The sequence below is a fragment of the Antennarius striatus genome, chromosome 21 (assembly GCF_040054535.1).
Source record: "Antennarius striatus isolate MH-2024 chromosome 21, ASM4005453v1, whole genome shotgun sequence".
Classification (NCBI taxonomy): domain Eukaryota; kingdom Metazoa; phylum Chordata; class Actinopteri; order Lophiiformes; family Antennariidae; genus Antennarius; species Antennarius striatus.
Window position 1 is genome coordinate 5992751 of NC_090796.1, and position 10524 is coordinate 6003274.

Sequence of the window (10524 nt, forward strand, 5' to 3'; positions counted from 1 at the left end):
ATCATCAGGTTGCTGCACGACTCGGCATTAATTTAAGTGTGTGAATGTGTGAAATCACAAAATAAACCAGATTTATGAGCTTGTTGCTCTTCATTGTCAAGCGGAACCTGTTATTTTTTAACCAGCAGTTTATCTTGTGATCCAGCGATAACTTGCGCAACACATCCTGACTATCTACTTCCTGTCTGAACCACGTGTTCATCCACTGTTCCACTTTATCCCACAACCAAACACACCATTTTATGTACAATATGTACAACATTTATTATAATTAATATATAAAATAGACAATGTACTTACATTTTCACAATAGAAAAAATACAAGTAATAAATACAAAAAACATTTGTTTGCAAGTATTACAAAACATCCAGCACAGTTTGACAGATGTGAGACAATAAAATATTGAGAATAAATGCTTTACCACGCTGATATTCATATAGCTAAATATATATACCTCATATCTTCAGGAGTCAACACAGTCTAACGTGTTACAATGCCTGCTTAGAAATTATATTGCTAGCTCTATTCAGTGGCCTCGACTCCATGAAATCCAAGCCTGTCGGAGCACATCGTCACAGATGTGACTGATGGAGGTTTTCAAGTGAATAAAAACACCACTTCTCTCCACTGTCTCGTCCCGTCCGCCTCAACTTACTTTCTGACTCCATCGTTCAACAACTCTTCAACCCTCTTGTCTCCTCCTCATCATCTCTAATCTCTCTTCCCACAATTTCCCCACTTTTCTGTTTTCTTTTTAAACACCCTGCGGATCTCTTACCCAGCCAATTCAGAAGTGACCTTAATTTTTCCACACACACTTAACATAGATAGAAAAATAAAATCCCTCCAGGAATCCACTATGACAAGCCAGTACAAACATTGCAAAAATACACACGCAAAAGAAAACAAAAATCATACAGCAATATGGCCAATGGCTTTGAGCATATTTCTACATGGCTAATAATTAACATTTTGTAAAGTAATCACTTGCCACACAACACAATTAGACGTGAGAATATCCCAAGACTAGTCATAAGTACTTCTGAAAACATATAGAACATCACTGCACTCATTAGCTTGTCTTTTATAATATCTACCTTTAAATACAAATAAAATATAGAATATAACTCTGATAAATGTCAATCAACATTTTTGTCTCTCAATGACACATACGAACACTACAAACAGAACAGGAATGTATGCAGAGGATTTGCATCATCTTGAGTGTAATTCCTACCAGATGCCACTCTGCTGTTACACAATTTTAGCAAAATAAAAACGACCAACATCTGTTGTTGGGAGTCTACAAGATATGAAAAAAAGTCCCAGCAGCCTGTAGCTGGGATTGTGAAATGAGCGATGAGGGATTTCACCTCAGAAAGTAGGAGATTCCAGAGACGTCCTAACAAAGAAATGTGCGGTTGTGAACAGTCGGAGGAGTGATAACAGTTGGTTTTGAACCTTTACCCACGTGAGTTTTGCATTTTTATAACTGCAATATACACTGAAGGCACTGCATTAATGTGAGAATATGTACACGAGCAGTAAAGATTTACTTTCCCTTCGCATGGAGGGCTAGAATAGGTAGGAATGGAGGAACAGTAGGTTCATCCAAAAACATTTGCAGCACTTTTAAACTATCTTCAGAACTGTGTGACCAGTTTTTTTGCAGCCTAAATCTTCCCAACCCAAGCAACAAAGACCAGAATGTGAGTGTGGTATACCGTTACTGGAAGCTCAAACCGATCATATAGCAACGACCCTTTTGAAACCATTAAACAAAGACCTTAATAATAAGGACAATAATAGCCTTCGTTGTGACCACACCTGCATATCAGATGACAGAGCGGCTGGAAAAGCTCTTCATTAATGACTAACACAAGTGACTCATACTCTGGGATACTTCTGTGCACAGTGGCAGTGACCCATGTGGCCCGGTTGGAACACAAACAGCAAAAAAAGAAAAACTTCAGACTGCAACTGCACCAGGAATGCAAACACTGTAGGTCTAGAGGAAGTTACACGTACGTCCGCTCCACCCTCGCTGTTGGTCGGGGGCCACGGAGAGAAGCAGAGCGAAGCCCCGGCTCTCTGCAGCGTCAGAGCTGTATCTGCTGAGCAGGGATCTACAGTCATTCTGGGCAGATCGGGCTTCGGTTCAGGATGGGTTTTGTTGGATTAACTGGTGTGTGTGTGTGTGTGTGTGTGTGTGTGTGTGTGTGTGTGTGTGTGTGTGTGTGTGTGTGTGTGTGATGACATCAGTGCTCCAGTGCCTCGTTCACATTCAAGTCTCCCATTTTTCTAAGCATCATTTGAGACTTGGGGTCCCTGTTATTATGATTTACACCACGTCTGTTAGCCGATCTGCGTTAGGTGGGGGACGGCTCCACCTGTCCTTCATGTTTGTTTTTAACGGTTCCTGGGCCTTGATTAGAAAACCAAATGTTGTTGTTGTTGTTTGGTGACGTTACCAAACACTCGTCGCACAGAAATGTACGACTCACGTCAACACGATCCAAAAGAACTTGACAATGTGAACGAGGAACGACACGAACAAGTGTTTAGTGTGTCCATCTAACATCTACCTGTTGTGTGCATGTGTGTGTTTTATATGTAAGCCTGCAAGAAGGGGTTGGAGGGGTGAGTGTGCATTGCAGGTGGTGCCTCCCTCCCACCAGTCTGGTTAAAGCACCTCTTTCTAGGACGACTCCTGCTCTCTCTGAGGCTGAGGCTGTTGTGGACTCTTCACGATGGTGATGACGGAGGCTGTGTTGAGGCGTGGCGCGGTGGCCAGCAGGTGGCCCCCTCCAGCCTCCAGGCCCCTTGCGAACCTCTGGAGCGCTGCCAGACGGGCGCCCAGGCCCTCCAGCTCTTTCCTCATGCCGGCGTTCTCGGCCCCCAGCCGCTCCACCTCTCTTTGCAGCTCCATCTTCTGCTGCTCCAGAGCCTCGCGCTGCGACACCCGTTTGACCCGGCAGCTGGCGGCGTAGCCTCGGTTCTTCAGGGTGCGCCGGCGCTGCTTTAGCTTTTGGATCTCCTCACGGGACAGGCCACGCAGGTGGAGGTTGAGCTCTCGTACGGACAGAGACATGAGCTCGCTGTCCGACAGCACCGGCACGTTCTCACCACATTCCTGCTTCACCTGATGAGTATGAGGAAGAAAGACAGGAAGTGACAGCGGGGGAGGAAGAAAGGGAAAAGTCAATCTAGAGGTCAGCTGATGACAAAATGTATTTGCTGTGAAAACTACGAACTAAACACAAAGCACTGTTGTTACAGATATATACACACACCCACATATATACACACACACATGTGTTAAAGCATTTTTTGCTCTTGAGTACAGCTTCAAGTCATGTCATATTTTTCACTACAGCTGTGAAGGTTTATTAGAAGTGGCTCAAAACGCTGATATGAGCATTTCTACTTTATTCAGGTCAGTCATGAATTTTCTCACTGATATTTGTTTTCATGGCGGCTCTTTTGAGGTATATTACTTGGGTGTTGAAGGAAATGTAGGCCAAGTATCACAAAGTTCAGCTCTTATCAAATGTACTGTTATCGTCTGTATTCTTTTATGACCAATTCCACGAATTACCCAGTGTTAACTTCTGAATGATAGTATAAACTGGACATGTTTCTGAAACTATAGGACACCACTTTAACCCCTCACCTCTAATAACATTATTACTAATCAGATGGTTACCAAACAGGAGCTTAATAAATAGCACTCCAAACATAATACAGATCTGGTGTATCTGGATTATTATCTGGATCTGTCACACATTATGCACACGTGTAACGTACCGACGTGTGATTTCATTTAATATCAGGAGGATTTCAGGACAGAGGAAAGTTATAAAGGTGACATAAAGAGTAACGGTGAGATTTCTGTGTGTGTGTTACCTTTAAGGCTTTGCTGCTTCTCTCTGTCGTCATGATCTGACTGTCTTCTGCTGTTTCCCCCCCGAACACAGATACAGATTCTCTGGAAAACCCGAAAAGAGACACAAACAAAAGATTGTATGCTATCGCATGTGACTCAGGCCATCATGTTGTTATGGTTAAATTCTGGCTTAACATCTACCATCCGCTCACAAGACAGCCAGTCATGCATGATAAAGACACTGAGAACTAACGAGCCGTTCCATTAAACGCTGCGGTTTGATTAGAAAGCAAGAGGAGGTTTTGAAAGTGACATGCCTTTCCCTGTTCGCTGGGATGGCGAGGGGGAAGTAATCGTCATGTGTCTGCACTTTGGTTGCTCAAAGCAGGTGTCCTAACCAATTCCCTCAACACTTCCCTTTATCAACACAACACCAACGGTTCCACACGCTCACTGCAAAAACACAATCTGACAGGAAACTGTTTTAGGAGACTGTTTGACAGTGATGTAGTTGACATTAAAATTCAAAGTAACATAACTAGATCACAATAATCTCTACACAATAAATTCTACTGTAACCTCAAAAAAAAAAAAGCAATCCTGCTTCCAGTGTTTCTATTTCATGGGGGAATAAAACACCAGGAGTGGTTAAGTTTACACGCTCTTAATTTGCTGCTTGCAGCGATGAGCTATGACTTCACACTACTCAGGTTTTTTTCTCCCAGTCTTCTTGCTGATCAGTTCACTCAGAGCATGTGGGGATTTCCACACTGCCCTTAAGGTCAGCTCATAAAAGCTGTCTGGCCACTCCAGTGGGTCACTTTGAGGTGACACCCCTCCATGAGCTCTACATTGATCTGTCTGTGCATTTCAAATCACTGTCATGTTGATCAAATGACTACAGTTCAAACCAAGGCCTTTGAGCCGCAATAAATTTCTCCACCCTGACCAGAGCACACAGGGCAGAAACAAACAAGTATATAGAAGAAAAACCTCTTGATATTACTATTAAGATCTAACAGAGACAACATGCCACTTTGACATCATTATATAAGTCAATTTTAACTCCCTTTTGGAGAGAGGATGTGCTCTCTTTTATATTTATATAAAAATTGTACTGAATGTGCTCAGATGTCGTTTCTTTATAGCCAAGATTTGTAAGAACAACCAAGGAAAATAAGGAAGGCTTTATTACGTCAACCTTGCAGTTTCATTTTGAGAAACAGACTAATCCAGACAAAGTAATCCTGCAGCTGAATGACCTCTTCTTGATCTTTGACATTTCTTTCCTCTACACCCCCCCCGCCCCCCAAGATCATCTCTGTCATAGTGGAATGTTGCAGTACCTTTAAGGTAATTTAGTGTTTTAAAAGTATTTGAATTGTACAATTTTTTTCAGTCCATTTTTACTGAAAATTATTTATTATGAATTCAAGTTACATTTAATTCTTTTTTTGAAGATTTTGGATTCAAATATTGATTTCCTTTAAATATATATCCCTGATGACAAAATATTTATATGTACTGAAGTTAATGAAATTTTCATTTTTAGTTTAGTCACATTTTACTTCCAACTTTTTTGTAAGTGAAAATAGTTGATGAATTTGTCTACATGGACTCAAATATGCCAAACCTAAAAAGGTGCAGAACTTGTACAGCAAATGTTTACATAACCCGTGGATGTAAACAGGAAGATTGATTTGTGCTCCCTCAGCAACATTTTCAAAGACATGCTTCCCTCCCAAGAGGCTAATATTCAGCCAGACAGCAGGTGAACATACAAACACAAGAAGAAACTCAAGTTACAAAATCTCTCCTTCCTTTTCAGGCCAGCTAAAAAACAAAACCTATTTTTTACAAGTTTATTTCATTATAATAAATATATTAGTGTATTGTGACACGTGAATCCCTCCAGGAAGTGGTTATCCACATTGGGTAAATACAGCAACGGTGTAATTAAATAGTCTGTATCTTGCTGACAATAAACTACATTTCCCAGAATAGGTGGGAAGTGAAGGTTTCAGCAAACTGTGGTTGTTCAATGTCCCCGCCGCCGGTGGACTGAGACCGCCATCGTTTCGTAAAGTCACGGTGATTCAGCAATAAACAGTTTGCTCAGCTCTGTGACTCCAGTCCGTCCAAACCGCAGAGAAAACAGTGCTAACCGTATATTTTGTACAGTCGCCCGAACAGCACAGGGTTTAAATATCTTTACTGTCCTATAAATACTATTTTAAAGGACACACAGCTTCAGGAATAACGACAGTGGACCGCAACAAGTGAACGCAGCACTGCCATGACAAGCGCAGGCTATGACGAGTTAACAAGGTTTATAACGTTCAATACAGATCTATTCTCTAATTCTCCATGGTTAAATAACAAACATAGAACGCATACGACACGCTGGTTATCCCTCTATCTTAAAATGCATCAAGAAAATATCCTAATAGGGTGAAAATGTAGCCAGTTTGTGGTAAGTCTGCTGGTATAGTAAACAGCCATAACGAATGCCCTCGACATCCATTTTATTACGACTCCAAATCATCATATTCAACCAAACACTTAAAAAAAGGAAGTAATGTCTTCCATTGGTTGTCCAACATTTCGGATTGGAACAGTGAAAATATTAAAAGCTGGTCAAATTAGCCACCTCGTCTTAACATGCTAACAGAGCAGTAATGTTAATGTTAGCATATAGCATCAGCGGTTTGTGACTAGCTAAAGGGGATTAAAGCAAACAGCTGCCTTGTCCTTGGTTGGTTGGCCAGTCCCCGGTGGATACACCTAGTCTCGAGTTCGGCCGTTTTATGAACCGTCTAAACATTCAAAATAAATATTTTAGCGTTTCTTATTTTAGAAAAATATATATTACCTGCTGGGTCGAAGCGACTCTGGCGACAAAATGTCAGTCCGCCTTTTCCCGGAATTACTCTGCTGCTCTCTGAGGTTGGATTCTTTCATTCATAAAAAACACAAGCGATGATGACGTCAAGGCTAAAGAATGAGGGCGGAACTACCCCGCCCCCGCGGCGTACTCCGAGAGGATGTAAACAAGGAATCCCAGCATCCCAGAACTTTTCCATGACCAGCTCCTCTTTAGCTATTTCCAGCTACATCTTCTCTGGAAAAAAAGATACAATCATAGGAAGTGGTTTAAGAGTCCCGTTTTACCTAAGGCTGTTTAAATGTGACATTTGATTTAAAATTTAAAATATAACTAAATCCAAAAATTAAACCCAGATACTGAAACTAAAACCCTCCACATTCAAGACAAAGTTCAAGTTTCTATTAGGAATGTTCTCTGCAAGCATATGGAATACTACACCATTTGCATCCATACAGGGATGTTCCTGACATGAAACCGTTGGTGTTTTTTAATTTAGATTTTTAAAAAGTAAATTGCTTTTGTGTAAATAGAAAAGTAGTTTACTTTTCCATAACTTTGTATAGCTGTCAGAAAAAATATGAATTGAGCATACCCAGAGAAACCAATTTGAACTATGCTCTGTCAGCTGTGACAAAATGCAATTCATTGATTTGTGCTACGTGTCTGGTTTAGAGGTGACCTCACAATGACGCAGAGCAAAATAATTTTTTTGTGATGTTTTTCTGAAATTTCCATGAAAATAGTGTCATTTCACACGCACAAAAAAATATTTCAAAATAGCCAAAACTTAATTTACATGTGTAATGTCTTGTTGGACCTGTTGTGCTATTGCACTATTATTCCAACATTTTATAAAGATACTATAACTATATTGGTGTGCGGAAAAAGATTCTTAAACACTTTTTTGAATATACTGGTAATGTTCATAAGGTGAAAGTGGTACAAAATAACCATACAGTATTTAGTACGTGACTGTGACTGCAGTTAGACATAGTCCACAGGGGGCGCTGTGTATTTTGTGAACCACAAATTGACCCCTCCAAAGCTCTTTTTCAAAGCTCTTGTTCTGGTTCCGGTTTACGCTTCTGACTTCCTACCGTTTTCCTCCCTTGACCTCAGGCCGTCGTGACGCCGCCGCATGCTTCCCGGTACTATCTTTAAAGAAACTGAGTCGGTGAAATACTCAGACGGACATTAGGTTCATTGTGCTTACGGGGCTTTCTGGCTAATTCCCCGCCGCGCAGCCTGCTAATCCCGGCAAGCTAACAGGCTATCATGGCTGAAATCGAGGAGCTTTCCCCGTCTGCGGGCCCGGTCTCTACACGGCCCCCCGAGGACGAGATTGACGACGATGACGATGACGATGAAGATGTAAGTGACTGGACAACATGAGAAATGCGGTTGATAACATAAAATCTAACCGGAATAGCAGTCTTGTTCCTCAGGTTGACTGAGAATGGGTAGCTAATAATACTGTACCGATGCTAACTCAGCGGTCAGTGGGTCAATGCAGTGACAGTAAAATACAGCTATCATTTTTAATAGGAGAGAAAATCTGTTGGCAAAAGTCATCCTAAAATAGTTTTTTGTATGTTTGATTTTAAATGGCTTGATGACTTTCCCATTTTTTATTGTACCAGTATTTATTCTCTTACTTGTTTTTCTCAAGTTGGATGAGACGCTAACGGAGAGACTGTGGGGCCTAACAGAGATGTTTCCTGACAAAGTTCGCACCTTTGCTGATATGTCTGCACAGTGTTCTGTCTCACTGGCCAAGATGTTTTACAGGTAGATCTCTAAGTGATTTCCTTCCTCCTCATTGCACAAATGTTAGCCAAGCAATCACAATAGATTAAAAGACAAAACCCTTAAGTACTACAGGCAGTAGTTGTTGGGCCTGTCTACTTCCTGGATAAAGAACCAAATCTTCCCAAGGGATTAGGCATTATAAATCATTGGAATACATTTCCTTGGTTATTTTTTGGACAAGCATACTTAAAATTTAAAAGCAGAAACTAATCAGGTTCTTTATGTGTTTCAGTTTTTCACGTTCGGCATTGTGGGTGGGTACAACATCCTTCATGATCCTGGTAATGCCTGTTGTGTTTGAGACGGAGAGATTACAGCTGGAGCAGCAGCAGCTACAACAGCAGAGACAGGTGGGTATTCACATGAATTGAAGACAATCCAGTGGAACAGAGGTCCATGTGCTTAATCAAGCCATTCTCCTCTAGATTCTGTTGGGGCCAAACACGGGTATGTCCGGTGGGATGCCAGGCATGACGCCTCCTGCACCAAGCAAAATCTGAGACAAAGCCAAGACAACGTGAAGCTGAGATGGGCTCCAACAATAATAGCTTGATTGCTCACAAGGAGCTAGAGAGAGACCACGAAGGACAAAGAACCGCAGTTAAATAAAGATTCTAAAGCTGTATGTCAACAACACAAGATGACATTCACTCCAATGTATTGGATTGTAGAAAAGAGATCTCAATTCCTTCTAATGGTTTTATGTCACTGTTTCTCTTTACCACAACATCATGCAAAGACTTATTTCAAGAAGAACTTCTATTTTCTTTAATTTTTTTTTTATTTTTTTTATTTTAAGTAGGTAATTGTACCAATATTATATTGTGTTCTTTACAGGATAACATGTACATGTGGAATAATGTTCACTTATCTGACATACAGACTGGAAGCACACTGTAGACAATATTCTCTGATCTGGTCTACAGAGTAGTTTCTGTTATCTGTCTCTCTTCACCATTGTGCTATGAATGTTTGTTATAGTGCAATGTCTCTCACAACATACAGGACACAGTTACTATTTTTATTATATGTTATTGAATTTAAAATGGTGTATAATCACACCAGGTTCCATACTGTTCCATCCAGAATTCTTTGTCCATTGAAATTAAAAAGTTATTGTATTTAAGATGGCAAATTTATAAAGTTTTTGGATAAATGCATAATAGAATTTTTGATTCTAAATGTCTCAAACTTCTATGACATGTTCTTTCTGAAGAATGTTCTTTTCTCTGTCATCCATGTTCACCCTCTCTTACCTCTGTTAAATAGAAACCTCTGTGTCTGCTTAGTTTTCATCATGTGCTGTGATTAAAACCCAAAGTCTAATGGAAATCCAAGTGTTGAGTTTGACAGTATTGGAATGCATTTTTACAGCCTGTTGATTTTGGGATTTATGGTTAAAATATATCAAGAGATTATACATTTAAAAATCTTAAAGATTATTAAAATTAAGTTTTTATTTCAACAATTACCAATATGCAGCATGCACAAAAACACTTATTTTTATTAAAATAGATATAACGCCTCATGCACATTTTTCCACAAATATTTTGATTTGTTGCTGGAATAACAGGCGTAACTAGTTAATTATGTTTTCCTGAAAGATTTATGAGTCTTAAACATTGTTCAGTAGCATTATCTGTTTCACATACAGTACTACCCAGTGTACAGATACGTAAAGGGACACCAAAGGTCAAGATCAAACCAGGGAAAGGTACTTGACCGGCATTGCCGCTAATTTCATGAGCAGGTTCAATTAGCTCAGAAATGTGTTTACCTAAAAAGTGGCTGTCTAAGGTTGAACAAACACTGTTAATAACCATATAGTAATTCATGTTTCTTAACGTTTTGAAGTGCCATATGACTGCTTGGAAGGTCAGTCAGGGTTATATAATCATGAGTCCATTATTATTCGGGTCAAAATTTATCGTCACTCCTAAA

General features: G+C 40.1%; 2 protein-coding genes across 2 annotated transcripts; one reads left to right on the plus strand and one right to left on the minus strand.

Moving 5' to 3' along the window:
• Window positions 1-238: 238 nt before the first annotated feature.
• maff (v-maf avian musculoaponeurotic fibrosarcoma oncogene homolog F) lies at window positions 239-6879 on the minus strand. The gene is made up of 3 exons (XM_068304692.1): window positions 6760-6879; window positions 3908-3989; window positions 239-3143 (listed from the first exon to the last, which is right to left on the minus strand). Exons 1-3 carry the CDS (start codon window positions 6846-6848, stop codon window positions 2700-2702), a joined length of 615 nt encoding a protein of 204 aa, XP_068160793.1. The 5' UTR covers window positions 6849-6879; the 3' UTR covers window positions 239-2699.
• A 971-nt stretch (window positions 6880-7850) lies between these two features.
• On the plus strand, window positions 7851-9909 carry tomm22 (translocase of outer mitochondrial membrane 22 homolog (yeast)). The gene is made up of 4 exons (XM_068305689.1): window positions 7851-8145; window positions 8444-8562; window positions 8816-8933; window positions 9009-9909. The coding sequence occupies exons 1-4, from the start codon at window positions 8050-8052 to the stop codon at window positions 9081-9083; spliced, it is 408 nt and encodes a 135-aa protein (XP_068161790.1). The 5' UTR covers window positions 7851-8049; the 3' UTR covers window positions 9084-9909.
• The last annotated feature ends 615 nt before the right edge of the window (window positions 9910-10524 follow it).